The following is a 27,043-nucleotide window of genomic DNA, read 5'->3' on the forward strand; positions in this document are numbered from 1 at the left end:
AAACATGTGAAACTAAGAATGGAAAACAATGGTAATGTTATACATTAGGTTCTTCCCTCCTTGGTGCCTCAGTGCCTCTGAAGAAGGCCAGTGCTTTTTATCTGATCACACTCCCCACACCTACTCATCTGTTTTTAAGAGTCTTGGACATTCTGAGAGTAAAGGATGAGCCTTTGGATTAAGAAGTAATTTCCTAAGGAAACTGCACCCCAAACCCAAGTTTTGTTTAGTTTCCAAATCCCCGGTGTCCACCCTTCCTTACTCTGTCATCTGCACACTCCTCAAACAGGATATTAGGTAGAACAAATGTTTTCAGCAAATTGCTCGGCTTGTTGGAGCCTCAACGCAATGCATGGCCAATGGCTTTCATAGCTGAAGCAATGTTCAAGTATTACTTGACCAAGTCTGATTTTATTTTTAGTCCACTCTTTAAAATCCTAACAATGGAATACAGTAACAGATGTTAGAGGAAAAGAGAAAGATACCGTATCATCCACAACCGGAAGCAAGTGCTGCCATCTGCTAGGTGCCTTCCCTGATCCCTTCTACCTCAGGCCATATCCAGCGGCTGACCAATCGCTTCTCTGATGCTTTAGTGACTTACTCTTTTCCAGCTGTTTGGTGATTTAGAATGAATGGAGCTCTGGGGTTTCCATGCATTACTATACTTGAAAATCTTGGCTGCTCCTTCTCAAGTCCTTTAGACTTGCCCTTTGTGCTTGAAGGACAATTCATTCTTCTGACTGAAAGGCCTTATTTCCCCCTCCTCCCCATGGAAACTATCTCCCTAGAAGGGTTCAAAGCCAGCAGCATCATACCAGCACCATGAGGTTCAATAGGTTAGATTTCCAGCGTTTTCAGACTCCAGCCTGGAAATCAGAATCACCTGGAGAGCTTTTTCAAAATGCAGATACTGGGGCCTTGATTTTAGAGCTTCTAATTCAATGGCTCTGAGGGAGGTTTGGGTATTTTTATATTTACAAAGCTCTATGTTTGATGCTAGAACATTTTGAGATTTGAGAGTCTGTGCTTTAGAGATACTGGCCTAGAGGCTAAGCAGGAGGGACACTGGAGAGAAAGGAAGAGGGAGAGGGAGGAAGAAGGAAGAAACAGCCATAGAAAGGTCAAAGCAATTAGAGAAATTGAAAGCAGGAGCACTGGGCTAGGCAGGGCTTCTATCATGAATACCCAAGTTTCAGTTTTAGGTGTGTGTATGTGCACGTGTGTGTATACACACATGCAGGTGTGCACACACATACAAATGCACACACACACAACATGGCCATTTTGGGAAGGTGCTGGGAAAATCAGAGAGAGGCATGTCCCATGAGCCTGGGATTGTTTCTTCACCTCTGATACTCTTTCCATTCCCAGCCTGAGCTCTATCACACGCTCCCCAGGGGAGAAGGCACAACACAGCTGCTGAAAATTGGTGGTTGCAGTTGTTGCTGCTTCTGCTTCCCCGCTCCGGCTGTCATTATGACAGTATTTCTTTGGGTCACATCTGGCTGGTGGGGCATCAGTGACTTGTGGTGGGGGAGAAGAAGGGAGTGGTGAAGGAAGAACACAAAAATACATCAGCAAAGGCAATCATATCTATTCCTACCCTCCACCCACCCTCCACTGCCACCTGCCCTCAGTTTGATGCCATGGAAGGCATGGGTCTGAAGCTTATTGGATGAGCCCCCAAAGCACAGTCCCACACAATCATTTATCCTATGTGGCCTGTAGGCAGAAACTGCCTATTGGCAGAAGGATGTTTCTGTCCTTGGCTGGCCAGAGGGACCCACCCGAGGAAGAAGGACCAGTTAGGACCACTTGGGAATTTGGTCTGCTTTGCTAAACAAAATAAACTTGCCTAAGCAGAATAAATTCAACTCCTTGTCTCTGTCTCACAAATTATTCAAAACCAAGTTCTTATTGAGCATGAATCTCAGAAATGTTTTCCAATGTTTCATTTTAGTTTGAGTCAGAGGGGATCTGACCTTTGCCTTCTTTTTGAAAGTATCACAACACAGCAGCTTCGCCGCGGCATGGGTCCAGCCATACTGCCATTATTCAGTTTAGAATTTAGTTGGCTTCCTAGACTAAGATAATTGGACTGGACTGGATCTTATTTATGACTGAATCCTCAGAGCCTAGGAGCACCCCTGGCATGCAAGGACACTCAGGAAATGTTTGCTGGGTACAAGGTCCTCGGGCAAGTTTCAAGTCGTCACTTACAGAGAGAGGGATACATGTCATAGCAACACTGGGTTTTGGCATATTGACTATCACATAAAAACTGAGAAAGAGGGATTCTGATTCAATAAAACATGGTGCTTTTAAAGAAATCATATGACAGAATACTGTGCACCACATCTCCATACAGTTACAAAACTCTTCCTTCCGATTCAGGAAGAAGTCAACGCCTCTCTTGGCATGATTTCCTTTTGATCTGGCAGCTCTGCTCAACGGGAAGCATTCGCTCCCCTCTCACTCTTCCCTGCTTGGGTTTGTAGACATGTTCCCTGAGCAGGCTCTTAGATTGTTTTCATGATGGCCAAATAAATTTGCCTATTTGCAAAACTCTGAAGGAGATGGTATTTTTAAGACTGGCAGCATGCTTTATTCGCCCAAATTCTGGAGGACGACACTGGCTTCTGGCAAGTCATTTTTCATGCTGAAGTTGGAGACACTACGAAGAATATATTTTCTGGAGTTTTTCCTAATAATGGACTTTGCCAGAATCGAGACAGCTCAAATATGGAGTGTGGATTTGCCTGTGGGGTAGGCTGCAAAAAAATCTGGCACTTCAGAGGCTCGAAGTGCAGCAAAGTAGTGTTGGCTACTGGATACTAAAAGGGGCAGCTTTAAGGTAAATGAAGATTTACTATTGATTGGGTGGCTGTCGAGAAGTGGTATTTCTCTACCTAATGCATGTGGGGCTTAATAGATGATGGGTGGATGAGTGCAACAAGCCACCATGTCTCATGTATACCTATGTAGCCAACCTGCACGTTCTGCACATGTATCCCAGAACTTAAAATAAAAATTTTTTAAAAAAAGTATATTTCTAAATAGGCATCACATGACCAGCAGCATGTTTTGGGAATAGTAAAAATGCTGCCAGTGCACTTGTCTGATAGACTATTCTAATAAGGTAAGAGTAAAATAAAAAGTAAAAATTGAATAGCATGTCACAATGCTACACAATTCAATAAAAATGGTTTCTTTATATAAATTCTTTTTAGAAGATCAGGACTTTTTCTCTTCAGCCCTAAGAATACATAATTCTGCCTTCTAGCTCCCTTTTGAGGAAAGAGGCAAGAAAAGAATGAAGGCAGAAGGAACGCCGCATGGGAGGAGGAGTTGAACGGAACCCTTGTGCCACCTTGGCCAGCTCATCCATGCCTGCACACCAGGGTTTTGCACTGTGGGACGCACTGGAAAAATGACCCTTCCCTAAGGCTGGCAGGTGGGGGAGGGGACTCATTAGGGTGAAAAGCTCATGCCTTGTTTCTCAGGCAAGACCTGGAAGAAATAAAAGACGCTCTTCATCAACCATTCCACCAAGATTCATATGTGACCCCAAGACCATGGGGAGGAGAAAGGGAGGTGTCAGGGAAGGGCTCACAGCCGCTGTGCCCCCACCCTCTGACTGCCCACTCATGCTACGTACCCAGTACAGCACGTCCGTCCAGCCCTCCATGGTGATGCACTGGAACACCGTGAGCATGGCGAAGGCAAAGTTGTCAAAGTTGGTGATGCCGTGCTTGGGCCCATCCCAGCCGGGCTTGCACACCGTGCCGTTCTGGCACTGCCGCCCGTGGCCTGTTTCCAGTGCACAAGGGGAAGGGTCATCTTCTGCTGGAACATCTCAAATGGCCAGAAGAAGACAGGAGACGGGAGCAGCAGGGAGGGAGAAATGTGGGCAGAGAAAGAAGTCAGAGAGAAAAGTGACATGATGAGGTTGATGGGATGGGCAAAGCAACCATGGCAACAACAGTGCAAGACACGTTTAAATCAGGTCCCCTAGAGGTGAATTAAGCAACATTAGAAAGTAGGCATTCCGTTTAGGCTGCCGTTAATTTAGAAGGTCAGTCCTTTCCACTCACTGTTGTAAAAGCTGTATTTTAATCTCAGTAATTGATTTCTATTGCCCATTCTGTTGCGACATGTCAGCATCATAATCAAATGGCCAATCAAAAAATAATGATGATGCCACCACTGCAAGTGGAAACTGACCCAGAAAGCGATTAGAAGTCCATATTTTCTTTTTTTGGTGGTAGAGTTCTATAGACACTTGTATTGGAATACCAGAATTTAGGGTAAGGACAACACCAATGCAAAGACTCCTTCACATAGTTAGCCAACCGATCCCATCCAATAATGCCAACTATATGGGTCCACTATGTATTAGAGGATACATTGCCAGGGATGCAAGTCACTTCACAGTGAAGCCTTATATAGGTGAAAGACGGAAAACGGACTCTGCCTGCCGGGGAGAGGGATCACCTGCAGCCGTTTTCATTACAGCCTGTGAGTACACACTACTGACTGTATTTCATGCCTGTCATGTGGGACTTCGCAGCTCTGCCCTTTGCTCTGCAGCATGAATACCTTTCAGAAGAGAAGAATCATTTTCTGACCTCTAATCAAGACAGAGCGGCAGTGAATAACAGGGAGTGTGCTTCCTCAGTACGGACGGGGCTTTGTCAGGAAACAGTAGAACACAGTGTCTGTGACTAAAGGCAGCAGTTGGACTAATTTCACGTGCTGGGAATAGCTCCCAGCAAATTAATGAATGAAGATGTGACTTATATTTTGAGTGTGGAGATTGTTGGTAAATTTAAACAAGACCTGACTGATCTAAGAATTTCCATTATGGGAAAATACTGAGAAAGTCTTGGCTCTGGCTACGGAAGGTAATGGTGTGGAATTCACAAAAGTTTGTGAAATCAAAGACGTTGTCCTGTCCTTAGACAAAGTAATGACAATAACAGACAGAAGAGACCCCAGTTCCAACAAATAAATGATTGCCTATAACAATGAAAATACGCTTCCAGAGAGAGAGAGAGAGAGAGAGAGAGAGAGAGACAGAATTCGCTTATAGTTCTTCATTTAGAGACAACAGATCACCCAGGATTATTTTCTGGTTTCATATATATGAAAACAATCATAAGCGTGATTACTTTGCCTACATTAGGCTCTGCATTGAAGATGACTGGCCGGTGGGCTGATTCTCAGTTGGTGGCTTTAAATCTGAAACTGTTCACTCCCAAGAGGAAGACCGGAAGAGAAATATTAATCCTTAAGTAAAAGATAATTCTTAGGAGAATAGAGTCTACTTGAAAATACATGCCCGATTGTGTCTTCCCAGCAGCAGGGCAGCTCCTCCTCTTCCTCCTCTTCATTGTCATCATCACCTTCGTGGTCATCTTTGTGGCCTCCCCCTCCTCCTTGTTCTCTGTCAATTTCATTTCCTCTTCCTCCTCTGTCATTTCCTCCTCTTCCTTTTCCTCCTCCTCCTTCTCTTCCTCCTCCTCCTTCTCCTCTCCTCTCTTTCTCTTCCTCCTCCTCCTTCTCCTCTCCTCTTTCTCTCCCACTGACCCCATCAGCTTTATTGACTTATAATTTACATGCCTCAGAATTTATCAATGTAAATGTACATCTTAATTATTTTTAGTAAATTTATATAGTCATGCAGCCATAACCACAATCCATTTTAAAGCAGGGCCATCAGTCCCTGAAACCCCCTCACCTGTTTGCAGTCAATCCTTGCTCCCATCCCCAGTCCCTGGCAACCTGATCTGCTTTCTGTCTCCATTGCTTTGCCTCCTCTAGAAATTTCATATAAATGGAATCACACACTATGAGGCTTTTTATGTCCATCTTCTTTCACTTAGCATAATGTTTTGAGTTCCATCCGTGCTGCTGCATATATCAGTAGGCTCTGTTCCTCTTTATTGCTGAGCAGTGTATTTCATTGTATGTTTATCCCTTCACCAGCTGATGGACGTTTGGATTGTTTCCAGGTTTGGGCTATTATGAATAATGCTGCTTCCTGGCTTATTCTTGGGCCAGTGCTTAAAGTTGTGTGTGAGTCCTGTGTTTGTTGATCAAGGTGCAAAGGTCTGCACTGCTGGTCCCTGAACTGTTAGAGAGACAGTATCCACACCATTTCCTTATTTCAGGGTCCAGCTCCCAGGAGGGCTCCATTAATGCAGCTGAAATAAGTAGTCCTCTAACTACAACTTTTTATGACTTTTAAAAATGTGAAATCTTAGAGATTTGGATGTGATGCTACAAAAAAGGGGGAGGCTGAAATGTAAATCCTAAGCCTAAATAATACATGAAAAAGTGGATAAGCACCGAAAAATTCAAGAGCTGAGAGACCAGAAAACCAAGAGCCAATTAGATCATTAATTCGGTTGGGTTCTCACCCATTCTAGTCATAGCTTTCTAGAGAGACGTGTTCAGTCACTGTGATAGAAGTGCTGGAATGATAGGAGAGATGGGACAAAGAGAGAGGGTGAAAAAGTGAAGGGGAAGCTTGCATCTTTTTCTCATGTTTTGCTTTTTCACAGAATAAAGATGCAGTTAATCTTTACATTGGGAGCATTCATCCGGCAGCATTCCCTGCACTCTCAGTTCCTGAAACGTCACAAAGAGGGAATATCTGTGAAAAAGAAAATGGCATCAAGGGGAAGTGATCTCACTAACGAGAGAGAAAGGGATGAGACTCAGAAACATTATCTAAAGGCTTAGTGCCACTCTGCTATTTAAAATCCGATTTGAACAATGATGAAAAAGACTTGAGAACAATTAAGAAGCAGTGACGATCTGGTAAAAATAGGTATCTATAAAAAGCACTAAAGTGAACACTTGAAAAAATGTGAACACACACAAATCAGCAGGTCCTAGCAACACACACTCTAGGGTGAGGAGAAATTTGCTTAAATGTAAAAATGTGTTGGTTTTCTTTTGCAGAGTCATGAAGTCCTGGGGAGGAAAGTGGGAACATGAGGCGGGAGAAAGAAACAAAGCAATACAGGGTCTACATTTTAAGACAGAAATGAAGAGAGGTAGAGTCATTCTGGAAAGTCCAAACTAAGTTTTCGGTAAAATAATGGAGGTGAAGATTAGGAGAGATTTTAGAAACGCAGTGAATACCAACAAAAACATGCAATCCTGGGAGAGCTCCAGTTAGTGATTCCAAGGAGAAATCACTAAAGACAAAAATCAATTACTTTTTTAAAACTCAACTTTAAGGAGTGAATAGAACAAAGATGATTTCATTTCTAGGTTTTAGCCAACCAGTTCTGTGCCAGTCTCAGGGGTAATTACTGTGATTGGGAAGCTATTCAGAGTGACCTGGCTCAGTGCACCATCAAACAGATGGGACAACCAGAAACAAAAGGTATCGGCATATGGTGATGTGTCTGTTGAGGAGCTGAGAAGGCGCCTTACAGATGTCTCCGGGATTAGGGAAGCGCTGCCTCTTCTGAGACCATCTTCACCGGGGCTGTTCCCTGGAAGGGCAGTCTAGAGGCAGAACATGGCTCACCTGGACAATTCCATAACTTTCTTTGTGGATTTTATTGGAAACATGGCTCAAAATCAAACGTATTTTGAAATCTAGAGATACATAAAATTCACAGTCTGTGAAATAATATTGGACTATAAAAAGAATTTGATGTAAATCTCATCAAAAATTACAACAAAGGCTCACAAAGCACTTTTGTATAATCTAAATTTGCAGAAAATAGGGTAATTCAATCCAAAGTCTGAAATAAAAAAAAAAAAAAAGAAAGAAAGAAAGAAAAAACTTAAACCACCCATTCCAAAGTTTATATAAAACTCTCCAAAGCACTCAGGGGTTGGTTTCAAAGCCTGCAAGTATTTGGTCTTCTACTCCACGGCTGCACAGATGTGTCTGGGTTCTCGCATGTTTTCCCTCCTTGTCTGTACTGCCGACTATGTGGGTGGACAAGGGTTTGATGGCAGCAGCACCGTGTTGTGCTAAGAGTGACAGAGTGGGTCCTTGCTTGTGATCAGACGGCAGGGTTGGGAACGAAGGGACAGCAAGCTCCTGATTGCAGAGTATTTGAGAGGACAGGCTTCTGTAGCTGTGTCCTGGGCCCCTCTTCCCAGCAGGGACTCTGGCTCAGGCGAATGAGTGAGGCCACCTTCTCATGGAGCCTGGCAGGGCCCTTCTCTCTGGAGCACTTCTGTTGTTTTCCTGGCCCCCTTGGCTCATGGCCGTTTCCGTGATGGGAGCCTACTTCTTTTCTGAACTTGCAGGCAAAGATAAACCCATCACATAAACAATCTGATGAGTCTCTTGGTAGGAGGCAACTTGTCAGGCACTTTTCCTGCTCCTGTTTACTATCAAGGTGGACAATGTCATCCTAAATTGGCCATTCCAATTGGGGAGGCCAAGTCTTATCTTTGCCCTAAGAGAAGAGGAGGCCATGACAGGCTTGGTACTTGGAGCGTTGGGGCGACCTCTTCACCGGGCCCTGTGGCTATGGCCTTCAGGATGGCTCCCTCCCTGTGCCATGCTTGCTTTGTCTACCATGCTCACCATCTTCTGACTGTCCAGGGTCTCCGAGGCCTGGTAACAAAGCCTTGGGTTTCCAACCAGTATTCAGGGCCGCTTATTCCCACAGGCCCTTGCAGGAGCCCACCACCGGCAGAAAACACACTTGGGCTGCTTTCTCGTTAGGATGATGGAAATCGCCTGCAGTTTTGCAGCCCCTCTCCTTACTCTGTGGGGCTGAGACCTCTGATTGCACAGCAGGGCCTCCATCTTTGGCTCGATGTCTGAATTCCACCGTTTCACTCTCCCGCATTTTGTTAGTGAGGGCCTCACCATCATTCACTGCTGAACTGAGGGGGAATCTTCGAGACTCCACATGTCTGAGACTTCCTGAGGAGTTTGGGTCAAATGGGTCATTGATAATTTCAATACAACTGCATCAACTTTAGACATACCACGGTCAGTTTTTAAGGAGTCTTAAAATGAGCTCTCACAGGGCCGCACAATTCATATACATTTATTGGTTCTGAGCTAGCTACAAATCAACCTGAATGAAAGGAAGGATTTTAATTAAAGGGGAAAATATTATTCATACATGGTTTGGCATTTCTTTAAGCAAGGCTGAAAAATCTCAGAATTTTAGCTATAGGCAAGATCTGCTTTTTCCAATTTAACAAGGATTCTATTTTTGAAAACAGGATAGTTTATTTGACACAATTATGGCCCAAGTAATTTGGAAATTCTCTCTGGAGTGAAAAAACAGTCTCCTGTTAAACAGACTTCCATCCAAAGGGTGAAAACATTTGTGTGATTCTGTGTCTATAGGAGTATACCTTTTGTGTGTGTGGTTTTTTGTTTTGTTTTGTTTTTAGGACTGTGGCTATGTGGAAATAAACTAGAAACGCCCTCAAATATGCAGTTAATCCATCCAGTCATAGTAGATCATACATAGAAAGTATTCTACTTGGGTTTCTGCTACGAATTTCACTCCCTGTTGTTTGGAAGCTATCCCTCCTCACCCCAGTGAAGCGAGAGGTCCCATTTAACTGAATGCTGGGACTGAGTGGGAATGAGGTGCAGTGTCGATGGAGAACATTAGGTATCCCCCACTGTTTCCAGAAGATGATGCTCCCCTTTTTCCACCAAGATGCCAAAAACTAAGATGATGGATCTTGCTGTGTGAAAAAAAATCATACACATTTAACATGGCTAGCCCCTTTGGGGCGGGGGATATTTTTTCAACAAGTTCTTTGTGTTAAGCTGCTTTATATGTGTGTTTAAAAGCCTTGTCAATTTCTGTTTAAATGTTTCTTTAAAAGGCCAAGCTGCGACGTTAGTAGCTTTAGCAGCAGCTTGCAGCATATCCTGCAAGCCAAAACTCCAGTGCCATGCAGGGAAGTGCCTAATGAGCCAGCATTGCTGTTAAATATATTGATTTATGGAAGGAACATGAAGCTGGAAGGCTCAAAAAGGAAGGGACTGGGAGTCATGGGGTAGAACTAAGCCTTCTCCTTGAAGGGAGGAAGTTTGGCTGCTGGCAAGCGCATGATTCCCACCTGCCCTCCTCCCCCACCTGGAATAGGGGCTCTGGGGCATCTGCCTGTGAATGGAGAAGCAGAAACAATAATTACAGAGGATCTGGAAACAGCACCATGAAGGTAGAAAGATCTTAGAGTGGTGCTGGGAGAGCCTGTTGCTCAGGGCTGAGCGGCCCCCGTGAAAGGGCTTCCGATGGCCAGCCACACTGAAGTGTGAAAGGAGCAGAGACTGACGTCCCCAGGTCAGCTCTGATTCTTAAAATACTCAGGGTTGGCCTGAAAAGTGGTAGATTGACAAAAGACAGGTTCTAAGTTATTCAAATGTTTCTCAAATTGTGTGGCTTATTGAAAAGTGCTGGACGAAGTTTGCATTAGGCCGGTTTAACAGAGATTAAAACAAAAATTGGAACTGAGAAAAAAAGGATATGGGTCTCTGCCTCTCACTTAACCATGCCCAGTGTGTGTCTGAGTGAATGGGGCTTTCTCTGGGCTCTGCTGGTCACGTTGGTGTAGCCAGCAGGGGAAAGGTGCTGGGAGCGATAGGGGGCAGGGCCTTGGGAGCGCAGCCGCCCGCCCCTCTTACCTGCTATGCCCTCCTGGTTGTAGCAGGTCTTGTGCATCTTCCCCATGAAGAGCTCCAGGCCGATGATGGCGTAGATGATGATGACAAACAGCACAAGCAGGGCGATGTGCAGCAGGGGGACCATGGCCTTGATGATGGAATTCAGGACCACCTGGAGACCTGCGGGGACAGAGCCACTCACTGAACCAAGCATCCCCGCGGGTACCGTGCTGACGCCATCTCATGCAATCTTCCGGCAACTCTGCAAGGAAGGAACTGCCAGCCCTGTTGTTTAGATGAGAAGACTGAGGCTCAGAGCCACACGCCAAGGACTGATGGTGCAGGGGTCTAAATCCAGGTTGGCCTCACTCCAAATCTGTCTTGGAGACTCATCCAAAGCAAAGGACTGGCAGCTGCTGTACTTCCAAGGGGAAGAACATGTTTCCATCCGTAACTATCAAATTGTGTAACACCCCATCTTACAGACAACTGAGCATCTTTTTCTCCTAGAGCAGCATCTCAGGACAGTGAGAGCTCATGTGGACTCAAGACGGCCCCGCAGGGACTCATTTATCCCCCAGGTTTTCCCCATGGTGGGATTGGAAAAAGTTCCAGAGCTGGATGGTGGTGACAGTTGTACAACAGTGTGAAGATACTTAGTGCCACTGAGCTGTACACTTGAAAATCATTAAAATGATCAATTTTGTTACGTTCTTATTACCACAAGAAAAGAAACTCTAAAAAGCACCCAGATCCTTCTGGTAAAAAAGAGTAAAGGAAAAGCCCGCCGGGGACATGGGTGTTGTCGGTGAGGTCTGGGGCTTGCACCGTGGTCTATGAGGAGAAGGCCCCCCTTACTAAGCTCTGTTATACCAGAAATAACACACTGGGGATGCCATTCGTTTAAAGGGACACTGCAAATCATTCACAAATGGCAGGACGGTGGTTATCAGCAAGTCATCCCCAGATGACACCCAGCCCCGAGAAAGTCACCTGTGAGATTCCTGCCCAGGTGAGTGCAGTGAGTCTCACATGCCAGGTGAGAATGTGGAGGCAGCTCCTCCTTCCCTCCAGCAGAGCCAGAGGTGCAGAAAGTCACCCTGAGTGCCACCTCTGACACACAGGACAGGACACCCCCCTCCAAGTCACACTACACAGGTCACTTTTTGTGTCTTTACCTTCTGTGTGGGGCATCTCACCCTCACATTTATCCACCGCGCTTGCCCCTGCATAAACTAAGGCTGGTCACCCCCTTCCCAAACCCCAAGGCTGTTGTTGGTGCTTTTCATTCCGGTGGTGTGATTCTCACAAGGCTGATTAGAATGATTCTCCCCAGCTATTAAGCCAAGCTGGGAAGATAAAAAAAAAAAAAAAAAAAAAAAGAAGCGAAAAGCTGGAATGATTTTACCTGTGAATTAATGAGAGTGCTTGCAGCCTCCCATTAGAACAAGATGTTTTCAGATTGAAATGATTCCATTAATTAGCAAGTTGTACACACATTGGTGTTAGAGTATGCGGAGCCGCGAAGAAAGTTGGAAACTGAACTGCAAAGCGGCTTTCGGGGCATCTGCTGGGGGTGGGGGTGGGGGACATGTTCCAAGTGCTACTCGAGGTGGGGGGAACCCCAAATCTGGGCTACCCAGGCATGAGGGGGCGTCTCGACGGGCCTCAGTGCCACAGCCTCCAATGGCAAGAGAACGGTGGGTGTGGGACATAAAGGGACGCCCATTGGGAGGCTCCCCTCCAGACCACAGCTGGAGGGCTGCTCAGCAGGCTGCCTCAGGCCTGCTGGAACTTTGCATGCCTTCCTCTGCTCTTAGGATGGAGACAAGATCCTTCCTGTGCCCTACAGGTCCCTGTCAGGTCTGGCTCCACCCACCTCTCCGCCCACTGCCTCTGCCCAACCCACTCCAGTAAAACAGCTCTTCTTTTAGAGAGTCAAATATGCTACTGTTCTCCCACCACAGGGCCACCACACATGCTGTTCCCTCAACCTGGAATGCTTTTCCCCACTTCCCTCCTACTTAGCCTTCACTCTCAGCCCAAGCATCTGTTTCCCCAGGGATCGTCATTTCCCCAGGGATCATCATGCAACTCCCAGACCAGAGACGTTTCCTTTATGTCTTCTTGGAACTATTTTCTTTCCTCTGGAGAGTGCACCTCAGTTTGAAATGTTATGTTCCTTAACGGGATTTTAAAACATTTATATCTGTCTCTCACATTAGGCTGAGTTTTGTGAGGAGGGACTGTGCCTGTTCTTTTCCGTTTTGTCACTAAGGCCTGGCTTGGTGCTGAGCATATGTGGGCACTCAGTAAATATTTACTGAAGGACTGACAAAACTTATCATCTAAATAAACGCTACTGCCGTCCTGGAGCACTGGTGAGTATCGCTGCACAGACACCTGCTTTCCAGATAGGTGTCTAAGGGACAGGTGAGTTTCAGGGCCTGCAGGGGACAGAGGACACTGAACAGGCTGGAGGGAGGCCAAGTGGAGTGAAAGCAGCTTGTGGGTGTCATTTCAGCTGTCAGAGATGCCATAAGAATTCCTGCCAAATGCCCTGTTCCTCACATCCCCGTCCAGGTTGAGGGTCACGCCACTCACCTGAACACCCAGGCCAGAAAACTGATCTCCTAGGCTCCTCCTTCCACTCAGTAACCCAGTCCTGCTGGTTTGGTTTCAAAGTATCTTTAGACATGAATACATTTTTCTTACTGTATAAATAATACATGCTAATTATAGAGAAAACAGAAAATACTTATTATAGAGAAATTGCAGAACACAGGGAAGCAAGAAGAAAAAAGCAATGACTCATTGTCCTGCCCCGAGGAGAAGAGCCACTGTTAGCCTTTCCGTCCATGACTCGTTTTCCTCCTCTCTGTCCCCTTGGTGCTCCTCATTTGGCCAACTGGTCTCCCGGCTTCCAGTGTTGCCCAGTCTTCGAGCTACACTTACAATGCTCTTCCTAAAGTACACACTGGAACATGTCACTCTGTAGCTGAAAGTCACCCAGTGACTCCCTGTCACCTGCAGGTAAACTCACCTGCCTCCTTCCCCAGTTTGATCTCAAATGACTCCCAGTTTTTACCCTAGGCTTGAGCAATACACCCTGCAGTTCTCTGGCTTCGTGTCTCCAATCCCAGCGCACGCGGTTCCCCTGCCTGGAATGCCATTCCCTGCCTCCTGGAGTCTCATCACATCTTCTCATCTTTGTGTCTCAGGCACGTGGGGAGGGACTCCATGCACATGGAGCCAAGTCACATTCGTGAGCACAGGGTGCCTTCAGAAGACAGAAACCACAAGAATGAGGGAATTGGAAACAACATCATTCAATAATCATTAGAAGAAATTGAAGGTGGTTTGTCAGGAATGGTGAAAAGGCACAGGCAGGAGGGTAAGGTCAGTGATTTTCAGAGGATCTCAACTGCTATTTGAGGAAGAGGGGTTAGATGAGTTCTGTCTGACCACAGGATGGAACTACGACCAACTGGGAAGTGTCCGGGAAAGACTTAGGTTCAACAAAGATAAACACTTATCTGTCCAAGAAACAGGCTTATCTGAAGGTGAAGTAGGGTGCTTTAAGAGGTAGTGGATTCCCCATCCTCAGAGGTATCCAAGCAGTGACTTGAGGAAGTGCCTGGCTGGGGATTCTGTCACTGGGTGAAGGACTGCCCTGGAACACCAAAGGCCCTCCAACTTGATGAGCACATCCTGAAGACCTGCCATGGGCGAGAGCAGCCCTCAGCACTCTATTGGATCATTCCATCTCCTCCCGGCAACAACCCTAGGAAGTAGGCACTATTTGTGACCATATGTTTCAGATGAGAAGAGTGGGTCCAGAGCAGTGGAGTGATCTGCCCAGGGTCACACAACTGGGAAGTGGTGGCACAGGCCTCAGTGCCAGGTGGTCCGGCTCCTAGCCCGTGGCTTCACTACTGTGCAAATGCCCCCCACACGCTCCAGGACCTGAGTCTATAAAGCAGTGACACGTGCTTGCAGCATCTGCTGGGAAGGCGGGGGAGTCTAGTGGAGTCCCTGCTTCCAGGAGAGCCCAGATGTTTCCAAGGCTGGTCCAGGAAAGGCTCTCGCTTCCATCTGCTTTCCTCGCGGCCTGCCTGGGGTGGCAGAGCCAGGCTGGCTTGTGAAGGCGTGCGGCCAGACTTCCTCCTCTCCACCCTGCCATGTAGAGTTTGGCTCTCAGGGCCTGGATGTTTAACAGCTTCTTGGGATTGGCTCACAGCTGCCCCAGAAACAGCTCCTCCAACTCAAGTTCTAATTTGGAAAACACACGACATTTCTCCACCCAAGTGTTCTCAGATAGGCCATGCTCACAGCTGATAAGCGAGTGTCGGGCCTTCTTCAGGGCTGGCTGCTCATGTTGGTGAAAGAAAACGGGCCCTAGATAAGCCTGGTGAAGCAACTGCTGACAAACGTTCTGTGAACACAAGATCGTTATTGGCCCGCGCATGAGATAAGCCTGTTTTTCTAGCCCTAAATCAGGGTAAATCTGACAAACACGTGTACTTATGGGACCAATAGGACTGAGTATGTGACAGAAGAGCTCTACTGGAAAATTTGGAACATACGGTTCCATGCAAAGATCAAACAGCCCATAACCTAGAAATTCAGTCTCGCTAGTTTGGAGTTCATGTCAAGTGACTGCCTCTTCGTGGGTGGAAAGACTCTCAAGGTACCAGGAAGACCTTCCAGGGAGACGGGGCCTTGGGCTAGGCTCGGGAAAAGGGGAGGATGGAGTTTAGCTGGCAGACATGGCTTTTCCTTTCTTCCTCTTACAGTGCTGCCCACATTCCCTCTGGGGTGCAACTTGACAATTCCGGTTAGGAAAGGCTTAGAGGACCTCCATATATAAATCATACTGTTTCTCCTTAAAAGGTCAAGAGAAGCCATCCATTGCAGAAAGCGATGTCTGGCAGCTTTCTCTACGGTGGTTTTGAGGTTAGCCTGGAGATGCCCAGATTGGCCAAAGTTGGTGCTTCCGTTACCTGGTCCAGACTGTTCACCACGACTGACGAGGTAGCTGACAACAGATCACACCCTCTTTTGCTTTATAAAACAGCATCTCACCAAGCCCTACTTTTGGGATGAATTGTTCTGCTCAGGACCCCAGGGATACTATCACAAAAAAGTATGAAAACGCCTTTATGAGCAAGAGGAAAAGGAGAACTTACTGGGGCTGGAAGGTAACATGCCTGATTCAAGGCTCCTTTTAAGGACTCTGTTCTTTTCATGTAATCTTCAACCCATACTTCCCTCTTTTGAATTCATATTTTGAGTCATTTCACATGAGATGGAAGGGCATAGGGAGAAACTGTTGAAGACCCTAGAATTGGAGGTCATTGCCAATGTTAGATTCCATTGTTTGGATTCCACATTGATGCTCTGCTTTTCTGTTGGTGTTCAGGCATGAACATTTCACGTTCCCAATTATTCAGACTCGAAGATTCCAGTCAAGCCTTAGGAAAGTATGAAAATGAGCAAGGAGGCTTGATGACAGAATTCATCAGAAGACAATGCTGAGAATCACTGAACTAGGAAGAGACAAGTTTGGGTTTAGGGGGTTGGTGGGTACAAGTTTCTCACAGATGGACTCAAAGTTTGCCATGACAGGAAGAGGACTTTGGGATCACCTAACCCAGTGCCTTCATTTCACTCAAAGACTATTTACTGAGCTAAGCTCTACGGGCCATGAGCCGTGCTTGCTGTGCTAGAGACGGGAATATGGTGGTGACTACAAGGCCTGCAGTCCTTGCCCACACAGAGCTTGTAGGCAGCCAAACATTAGTCAAATAATCATGCAACTGATGTATAATAACCTCTGTGAAGAGCCTTAAAGAAGCAGAACAGGGTACCACGAGGGTCCTCCTTTGGCATGGAGGCTGCAGAAAGGCTTTCCAGGAAGTGGTGCTTAAGCTGAAGGCTGAATGGGGAGAGGACCTGGTCAGGTGTGTGCAGGTAGAGGGTCCTGGCGCCAGCGCTGTGAGGTCCAGACTGGGACGTAGCCTGGATAGCTATAGGACACCCAGGGCTCTCCATCTGTCAGCCCCATGCTCCTCCTGGCTTTGTTCTGTCTCTTAAAAGAAATCCCTGGAAAGAGGTTGGAGGAACCAGTTTGTTGCTTCTGTGTGAAGTCAGAGAAGCACCTATCACTTTTACTTTCAGGAAAACCAATTCAGGAAGCGCATGAGGAAGGCCCGCCTGATAACGTCCTCGCTCGTAAAGTGGAGGAAATAATCCCCATCTGGTGCCACAGAGGGGCAGGGGAAGGACGACATTAGGCCAGGGGTCCTCCACTCTGCTGGCTTCATTGGGGCAATCTTAACCACAACTTCTCAGCAGACCCAATCCAACAGAAGAGAGGGCTGCAGCACCATGTGAGATTCTGCCAATACAGAAAGCCTGGATGAAAAGAAATGGTGAGTCGACCTCAAGCCGGGAAAACCCCTTCTACATGTGATATCCCCGATCCCGATGCAGTCAGGGCTTCCCAGGAGTGGGGCTGACTCTGGATTCTGCTGTGCTTCAAGCCAGCATTAAGGCAACAGCCCACTTTCAGGACTGGGGCAGGAGTCAGGACATGGACTTTTAAAAAGCTGCTCCATAACTTGAACTGGCTGGCTGTCCTTGCAGAATGGAAGAGAAAGTCATACTGCTTAATCCAGATGTCTGATTAGCTGAATGATGGCTGACTGAGAGGCTGGCCCCACCAAAGCAAGTTATGCCTTCTGTATTTCCCAACAAACTTTAGCCAAATCCAAACAAAAAGAGTCACTGGATGGTGGGCAAATTCTAAGCTTCGCTACAAGTCCTTCCTCTTAGAATTGGATGCCATCTGAAATAAATAGATTTCTCTTAAGACAGGTGTTCAAGGCCAGGCACAGTGGCTTTAGGCCTGTAATCCCAGCACTTCAGGAGGCAGAGGTGGGCAGATCACTTGAGCCCAGGAGTTCAAGTTTACAGTGAACTATGATCATACTACTGCACTCCAGCCTGGGTGACAGAACAAGACCCTGTCTCTAAAAAAGAAAAAGAAAATTTAAAATAATTTTTTTAAAAACTTAAAAAACATACGTATTCAAGTGAAGGGCCTTGTCCTTACTGTGCCCACCGAGCTCCATAACTGCCCTTGAATCTCACTAACCTTGGACTTGAGACGCAGATTCTAAGAAAGTGTAGATCAAACACCAGCTTCTCCCAGAGGGGAATCTAGAATGAAGTTTTCCATCCTCAGCTACGTCCTCTATCTGAGAAAATACTATCAGAGAGTCTCTCCCTTCTATAATGAGAGAGGCAGGTGTACCCAGGCTGTAGAAAGCTTTCCCCAGATGGTCAAGATTCCCTTTCTTGAAGCTACCACAGACAGCTATGCCATCCCTCACTTGTGCATCTTCCAAGCACCTACGGAGAATGTATGAAGCACCTGCTGATTGCCATGCGAGGTGGGAGGAGGAGGAGAGTGCAGTGGTTGAAGAAGAGGGACCCTTGAAGCCAAATGACTCCAATGAATCCCAATCCCACCATGTCTCAGCCATGTGTCCTCGTACCAACTATTGACCTCATCTTAAAGAGAGGATGATCATTTACCTATCCCATAAAGTTGCTGTGAGGATTAAACAAGTTAATTTAAGCAAAGTGCCCAGAACAACGTCAGGCCCATAGTAAAAGCCATATCAGTGACAGCCATTGTTATTTGAAGCGTGGTCTTACAAGCGTGACACAGGTCTCAGTGGGACCCTTTAGGGTAAATGAGCACATAGGTCCCCTAGGATCTTGTCAAAATGTGGATTCTAATTCTCCATCGTGGATGGGGAATGAGTTTGCATTTCTAATCAGGTCTCAAGTGACACCGCAGCTGCTGCTCCACCAAGCAGCAGCCAGACCCTAGGGCATGCTGGCCATCCTGGGAGGCTGCAGCAACCTCATCCAGTCTTGTTGGGGTTCTGAGATGCTCTCAAGCAGTGACTGGATTTTTACCTGCATGGGGGTTATCCTCAATATATCACTCTTTCAAATAATTTGTATAATCAGTAAAGTACATGAAGCCAATGCTGGATGCAGAAAATATCATACACTAACTGTTGTGAGGGTCCTGCGGGGTTATTAAGTTTTTAATTTTTATTTGTAAACTCATGATCACTGCAGAGGGCAAGACCAGGAACCACATACCTGTACTGTACTACTGGGGAGCACAGGTGCTGTGTGAGTGCCTCTCCTTCCAGGAGCAGTAACAGCCATTCAAGAGCCATGCAGAGAGTCACAACCCAGAGCAGCAGCTTTATAGGTTTAAGCAGCTCCACCTGAATTCCCCTCTCGCTGGTGGCTTCTGTCACTGCCACTCTCATGGAGCTTGCATCCTCAAGGTTACTGATGGCTCCAACGGACCCACCCATGCCTTGGCTTGGCCATCATTCTCCTTGACCTATTTGACGTTATTGATGACTCGCTTCTTTTCAAAATGGTCTCTCCTTGTCTCCTGACAGGGCACAATTTTGGTTCTCCTGCAACTCTGTATTTAATTCTTAACCTCTGTTATTCCCTCCCCCCCTTCTGGGCCTGTTTGAGTCTGGGGAATATCACAGGGGCAAAAATGATGCAGTCCCTGCCCATGAGCTTTCAGCTAGATGCGGAGGCAGCCATGGAAACAGCTCATTGCAAAGCCAGTGATAATATTCCTAAGAATTATGCCCAAAGGACTGTGGAAGCATAGAGGAGAGGGAGAGACTATCTTCACCTAGGAAAATAGGAAAACAGTTCCCAGTAGCATGGACCTGTGAGCTGCATCCATGGGTGAAGCTTCTCTCTGCCCTTTTATTCTGTTAGTCTTCTGCCCTTTGTGTGGCTCTCTCTAAACTCTCTCTCAGAAAATTCACGCACTTCACTCCTTCCTAAGAGTCCAACAGTCACCACTAAGTAGATGCATCCACACCTGTACTTACATTTATTTCCTTTGTCCTCTCTTCTGAGTTCAAGACATGCTTCATAAACCTACCAGATATTTCTACGAGGTTGTCCCACCATCTCCTCACACTCAAATTAAGATAATTTGAGACGACTGGTACTTTTTATGAAGGTATGATGGGGTAAAGAGAACCACAAGGGTGGCCTGGAAGTGGCAACAACAGTGATCTATTAGCACCACTAGGCTGAAGAAGTAAGTGGAAAGAGTGGTTACGGAAAGTGGGAAGGACAGCATTTTGTAGAAAGGCCCACTTGGAGAGGCTGTGACAATGCCAGCCCAGACCTGCAGGGAAGGATGTGGGGACAGAAGAACCTGACCTCACCCTGCTCCCACCTGCTGAGCTCTTGCTCGGCTCCCCATTGACTGAAACCAACTACAAGCTGCAGACGAGGCAGCCTGTTGATGGAGGCCATCTGATCAACTCCCCAGCCAGACAGCAGAGTGGGGAAGGGTGGAGAGCAGATGTGGTAGTGCAATTGGAGGATGGCTGGCAGACAAGACAGAGTGGCTTTCTATGTGCCACCATCACCATTCCCTTAAGCCAGGAGGAGGTATTCCATCTGGAGGGCTTCTAAGTTTTGTGAGCCAACAAGTTCCCTCCCAGGGATAGTGATCAGATAAATATCCTCTTACTATAACTCACTAGCCAACTCTGGTTCCTCATCTTCCAAAGTCATACCTGACTGCTTCTAAAAATGAGTGCTCCTTTCGGCATTTGTGGTGGTGGCCATCACCACTGTCATCATCAGGTTGTGACTACTAGCCCACGCTTACTTCTGATCTCCATGAATCATGTTGCACCGGCTAGAAGCTGGAGACGTGATGAATCTCACAGATCATGTTTTCTGCCTTCATTTGGCTGATGAAGTAACAGACACTTTTAATGGTCTCACAGGCTTAATGGCTTTCAAAAGAAAATAGGTCTAGAACTAGGAAGGCAGATAGTTCTCCCTTGGGGAAAGGAGCAAGTTTATCACGCTGAGCTTCAAAAGTGACTAACGCATTTTCTTACTGGGAAAAAAAGCTTCCCATAAAGGGGGAAAGAACTATTGTCTGGATAGCTCTCCTACAGCCTCAAGTTTTATGATTTTTGCATGTTCTCATTAGAGTGTCCTTATTCATTAGAGATATTCATTTATTTTTAACTTAGCCTTTCCATATTAATAAATTCTGCATCCCACACATGGTATGAGGAACACTAAAGGAGGGTTCTTGTCCTAGGAAAGGGATGGTGGATAACTGGTTCCCCAATAAATTAAAACTTTAGGAGTAATTAAAATATCAGCCTTCAAGTCGAATTAATTTTTTATATTACCAATGTGGATTGAAAAGAGAAGTTCAGAGAAAAAGACATAAAAGAAACCCTGTGTTAGAAGAAAACTGCATATGGTGAAAGGCAGACAAGATGATCTAAAGCAAACAACAACAATAATAGTATTAACTACCATTTCCCGAGGACTTAGCACCTGCTGGGTACCACATAAGTGCTTTACGTACATTGTTTCATTTAATTCCCCAACTGTCTTAATACAGATACAAGAAATGAGGCTTAGGTAAGACAGATAAATTGTCCCAGATTACACACTTGGTAAATGGCAGAGTTGGAATTAGAAGCCAAGCCAACTTGAAGCTACCACTTCCATTCCTTAGCCATTATCCAGGCAAAATGACAACTACACTGCACACATGTCCCACTTCTTGGCCCTGTGCCATGGCAGATGTTGCTCCTTCCCTCTGGTCCAGATGGGGCCTCACAATCCTTCTCAACAGTGCATCTCTCATGACAACTCTAATTCACTGGAAGTGATTGCATCACGATGGCTGTCCCTCTGTGCTGCCTCCCTATTGGTGGCAAACTGTAGTTTTCTGCTCCAGGCAGAATAAGGAGCAGATCTCTTTCGGCATCTGCCAATGATGTAGCTACCTGGGCCTGTACTTTTGCTTCTTTTTACATCTTTTTTTTTTTTTGGAAAAAACTGTGAAATATACACACAAAAGATGCAAGAAAGGGGGATGTTACAATGTATGATTTATCACAAAACAAACAGCCATGCAACTATTACTCAGACCAAGACATAAAACTCCACCAGCTCTACAGCAGCCCCACTCGCCCCTCCTACACCAAGATAACCACTATATTATGCTTCCATAACAAGTTAATATGTAATTCACATTAATTTAAAAATAACGATTCTGTCAGATGTAGGAAAAAAAATTTCATAAATGTGAGCATCCATTTATTCCCTAATATTCTGTACACTTTTTTGCATTCCCAATTCTTTTCAGTTTCTGTGTTTGATTATCAGTATTTTTCCCTGCCCTCTCTCTAGTTCAATAACTGTTTTCAGCTGTGCCAAGTCTTCTTTTAAATCCATTTACTGCATTTTTCATTTCAGTGATTGTATTTTTCATTTCTAAAATTTACATTTGGTTCTTTTCCATATCTGGTTCTTTGGAAAATTACCAGTCCTGTCTTTGATATCTCTGAATGTGGTAAATACAGTTATTTTCAGGTCTATATCTGATAATTCCAGTATCTCGATTCCCTGTGGGTCTATTTCTATGGTCTATAGTTTCTCCCCATTTTCATTCAGGTTACTTTGTCTCCTTGTGTATCTAGTTATTTGGTATCATGAATGAAACCTTATTTTCTTTTTTTTTTTTTTTTTTTTTGAGACGGAGTCTCGCTCTGTTGCCCAGGCTGGAGTGCAGTGGCGCAATCTCGGCTCGCTGCAAGCTCCGCCTCCCGGATTCACGCCATTCTCCTGCCTCAGCCTCCCAAGTAGCTGGGACTAGAGGTGCCCGCCACCACACCCGGCTAATTTTTTGTATTTTTAGTAGAGATGGGGTTTCACCATGTTAGCCAGGATGGTCTCGATCTCCTGACCTTGTGATCCGCCCGCCTTGGCCTCCCAAAGTGCTGGGATTACAAGCGTGAGCCACCACGCCCAGCTGAAACCTTATTTTCACACAATTGGTTTTCAAAATAATTTGAAAACGTTGATGATGTTATCTTTCTCCACAGAGGATTCACATTTGTTTCTACCAGGCATCTTTTCCAAGTTCCAGAAAGAAGATTTAGAATATTTTATCCAGTATTTCTAATTGTCCTCAGCAGGACAGTTGATCTGAATCATCTCAACTGCCATTTCTGAAAGCAAAAGTGGCCTGCATTTCCTTCTTTTTCTTTTTTTTTTTTTTTTTGAGATGGAGTTTAGCTGTCGTTGCCCAGGCTGGAGTGCAATGGCGTGATCTCAGCTCACTGCAACCTGCGCCTCCCAGGTTCAAGTGATTCTCCTGCCTCAGCCTCCCGAGTAACTGGGATTACCAGCGTGTGCCACCATGTCCGGCTAAGTTTTTGTATTTTTAGTAGAGACGGGGTTTCGTCATGTTGGCCAGGCTGGTCTCAAACTCCTGGCCTCAAGTGATCTGCCTGCCTCGGCCTCCCAAAGTGCTGGGATTACAGGCGTGAGCCACTGCGCCTGGCCTGGCCTGTACTTCTTATGGGAGAAACTACCTACGGAATCCAACTGTAGCTTTTCCTGCCACACTCACTCCCAGAACCAGACAACTGGGTTTTGAATACAAGGATATATTCTAGAGCATTGGAAAATCTTTGCCAAATTCTCTTAGTGCCAAACCCTTGACAGAGCCTCTTGGAGTGAAGTTTCTGAGGACTGGCTGTTTGCTGAGCAACGTACTTGATAATAAGGCCCAACAGGAGGAAAAGGTGGCTTGGTTGCACTCACTGCAAATCCTCACTCCTTCCTTTGGAAATGTAAAAAAGGTATACTTTTGGGGAAAACTTCAAAATATCTCTATGGTTTTGGTGGTAAATGAGATGTACTCATTATACAGTTATCTAGTTGAGTGAGTTACTAAACTAGTCTTAATTATGCCTTTCTAATGATTTTTTTTTTCATTATACCCAGGCAATAGCTTTCTCTTCCCTGGATGTTCTTGAGATGGAGTGTAACAAAGAACCAAATTTGTTCATTGCTGCCAACTTATGGTAACTCTACACCATAAGCTAATCTTTCTATGTAACTCGAACAAAATGCTCTTAGGGTCACGTACTTACTTATTTTCTAATTCTGGCTCAAATCACTATTGCATCAATAGGGACTTTGGCACTAACCAAATTTTCTATAGTGGGAAAAATTTCTAAACATCATGCTTAGATTTTCTTTTTAAATATATTTTTGGAGGGACTTAGTGGGGGAAAATGCCAGGCTATTTCCTCTTCTGCTATTACTAACTGTGTGACCTTGACAAGTCATGTCATCTTTTGGGTCTAGGTTTCAGTATCTTTAAAAGGTGTACATTGGATGAGAAAGCACAATCTGGCTCTAAAATTTTCTAAGTTGTCATTTTCCAAATAAAGCAAGATTCTAGTACCTTTCCTTCTTCCAATGACTACTGTGCCTTATACACAATAAGTCCTCAGTAAATGTGTGACATATAAGGTAATATATAACATATTATATTATCTAATATACTATAATTAAGAACAGTTTCCTGAGGGCAGCACAAAGAGCTACAGTTCAAGCACACCACTGCAGGCCCACGGAATTGAGAAGGCAGAAATCAGGTCGGAATGTGGGAAGCTGAAGTGGCTGTGGTGGGACACCCAGAAGAGACAGCGAGGTAGATACGGGGCCCTAGAGTTTGTGTAGGGGTTGCCTGTGTGTCCGTGGCTTAGGGCTGGGTTGTACAGGTACAAGGCGAAACCAATAAGGCATATCAAATAGCAGCTGCTTTAGGGTTGAGGGCAGAAAAGAGATGGTATAGGGTAATCAGTGCTGGGGAAAAAGCAGTGTCAGGAGGTTGGACTTACGGCCGTGAAATTGTGGAGAGACCTAGTTAACATCTCATTATCACCCTGGACAGATGACTCTGACACGGCGAGGGCACCTCCTGGGAGTAAGGCCCTTCGTCTACAGTGAGACCCACTCTATATCCACCCTGGCAAAGCCAAAATCAACGCCCTGACAACATCAGGATGGGAAAACTAAATTTGGAGGTCGAGGGGTTTGCGCTTTCAATGTGTCAGCACCAACAGGCATAAAACCAAGCCTACACGCTTTCATGGTAAACTGTCTGCTGACGAACCAATACTTTTAGGAATATGAAAAGATCCAGAGTCACAACAACATATTATCCATGATTCTAATATTCAGTAAAAAGAAATCACTAGACATATAAAGAAATATAAAATATGATAGTCAAGGAAAAAAGCAGTCAATAGGAAACAAAAAATGAGATTGTTCAGATGTTGGACTTGGCAGACAACGATTTGCAAACAGCTATATATATGTGGGTGTGTAGAGAGATATATATATATAGAGAGAGAGAGTGCTACATATGTATCCATATATAGATACATATATTTAAAGGATGGAAGAAAAACTGATTAAAGGAAATAAATGAGTATATGATCTTAAAGGAAGAAATACAGAGAATTCCACAACTAAATGGGAACTATAAAAAGGAACAAAATGGAAATTCCATAATTGAAAAGTAACTGAAATGAAAAATTGCGAACAGGCTTAATGAAGATGGAGACATTAGAGGAAACGTGAGTCAACTGAAAGAATAATCAACAGAAATGAACCGATCTGTGGAACACAGAGAATAAAAGACTGAAGAAAACTGAACAAAGCCCCGGGGACCAATGAGATACTATAACATGGCCAAACACCATGTATAATAGGAGTCCCAGCAAGAGAAGAGTGAGAATGGAGTAGAAAAAAATATTTGAAGAAATGATGGCCCCAAAAGTCCCGAACTTGAAAACTTCTCATTTATGAGTGTATCTGAAAAGTTCAGAAAACTCCAAGCAGAACAAATACAATGAAAATAATAATGACGCACATCATAGTCAAACTGCTGAAAACTGAGAGAGAAAATTTTAAAAGCAGTCAGCAAAGAAAGAAACATTATGTGCAGGGAAATAATAATATCAGGCCAGGTGGTGGCTCACGCCTGTAATCCCAGCACTTTGGGAGGCTGAGGTAGGTGGATCACAAGGTCAGGAGTTCAAGACCAGCCTGGCCAAGATGGTGAAACCCCGTCTCTACTAAAAATACAAAAATTAGCCGGGTGTGGTGGCAGGCGCCTGTAATCTCAGCTACCCGGGAGGCTGAGGCAGAGAAGTGCTTGAACCTGGGAGGCGGAGATTGCAGTGTGCCGAGATCGTGCCACTGCACTCCAGTCTGGGCGAGAGAGTGAGACTCCATCTCAGGAAAAAAAAAAAAAAATCAATGACTTCTCATCAGAAATAGTGGAAACCAGGAGAAAATGGAACATCTTTAAAGGTCTGAAAGAAAAAAAAACAAACAAACCTGTCAATCAAGAACTCTATACCAGCAAAAATATTCTGCAAAAGAGGATGGCAAAAGACATGTTCAGATAAACAAAAGCTTAGCTAATTGGCCAGCAGCAGACCTATATTATAAAAATGCTATTGGGTTGCTTCAAGATAAGGGGAAATGATACCAGAAAGGAATTTGGATCTACAGAATGTGCAGTGGAAGCACAAGAAAGAATAAATAAGTAGGTAAATATAAAATACTATGTTCTATTTTTTCCCATGATTTACTTAAAAGACAATTGACTAAAGTAAAAATAATAACACTGTTGAGTGGAACTTATAAAGTATGTGTAAATAGAAGACAGCAATCGCACAAGACGGGGCTGGGAAAGTGAAATTCTATGATTTTAAGGTTATTATACTTGTAAGTGTACACTTAAAATATGTGAATTTTATTGAATATAAATTATGCTTCAATAGTTATTTTTTAAATGATGTATAAGTCAGGCGCAGTGGCTCACACCTGTAATCCCAGCATTTTGGGAGGCCGAGGAGAGCAGGTAACCTGAGGTCAGGAATTCGAGACCAGCCTGGCCAACGTGGTGAAACCCTGTCTTTCCAAAAAATACAAAAATTAGCCAGGCGTGGTGGCACATGCCTATAATCCCAGCTACTTGGGAGATGAGGCACGAGAATCATTTGAACCCGGGAGGGGGCGGTTGCAGTGAGCCGAGATCTTGACAATGCAGCCTGGGAGACAGAGCGAGATTTGGTCTCAGAAAAAAAAAAAAAAATTCAAGTATAGAAGGTCCCCTTCTCTGATCAGTCCAACTTGGAGCCTGAGGTAGACAGATAGGGAGTTGGACCCACAGAGTACTAGTAGCTAGTATTTGCTGAATGCTTCCTGTGTGTTTAACATAATTCTATTGCTTTAAAAGCATTTACTTATTTAGTCCTCACAAAAACTCCATGAAGCAGGCAGGTGTAATTTTAGCCCCCATTTTATAGATCAGGAAATCGAGGCACACAGCTAATAAATGGTGGCTCTGGGAATTTGAACCTAGGTCATGGGATTCCACCATCTGAGTCTTTCACCACTAAGTGTCATGAATCAGCACGAGAGAACCAA

The 27,043-nt window shown here is 45.0% G+C and overlaps 1 protein-coding gene across 3 annotated transcripts in view; it reads right to left on the bottom strand.

Annotated features, from left to right (window-relative positions):
* Positions 1 to 27,043, bottom strand: part of CACNA1C (calcium voltage-gated channel subunit alpha1 C) — a 636,647-nt gene that overhangs the window by 194,276 nt on the left and 415,328 nt on the right. The window contains exons 6-7 of one of the 3 annotated variants that reach the window (XM_030804511.1): positions 10,646 to 10,804; positions 3,662 to 3,846 (exon numbers count right to left, since the gene is read on the bottom strand). In XM_030804511.1, the coding sequence (XP_030660371.1) occupies positions 3,662 to 3,846; positions 10,646 to 10,804 (344 nt within the window). Of the gene's footprint in view, positions 1 to 3,661; positions 3,859 to 10,645; positions 10,805 to 27,043 lie in introns of all 3 variants that reach the window. The other 2 variants (XM_030804510.1, XM_030804512.1) reach the window with 2 other exon arrangements.

The sequence above is a fragment of the Nomascus leucogenys genome, chromosome 23, assembly GCF_006542625.1.
Source record: "Nomascus leucogenys isolate Asia chromosome 23, Asia_NLE_v1, whole genome shotgun sequence".
Taxonomy (NCBI): Eukaryota; Metazoa; Chordata; class Mammalia; order Primates; family Hylobatidae; genus Nomascus; species Nomascus leucogenys.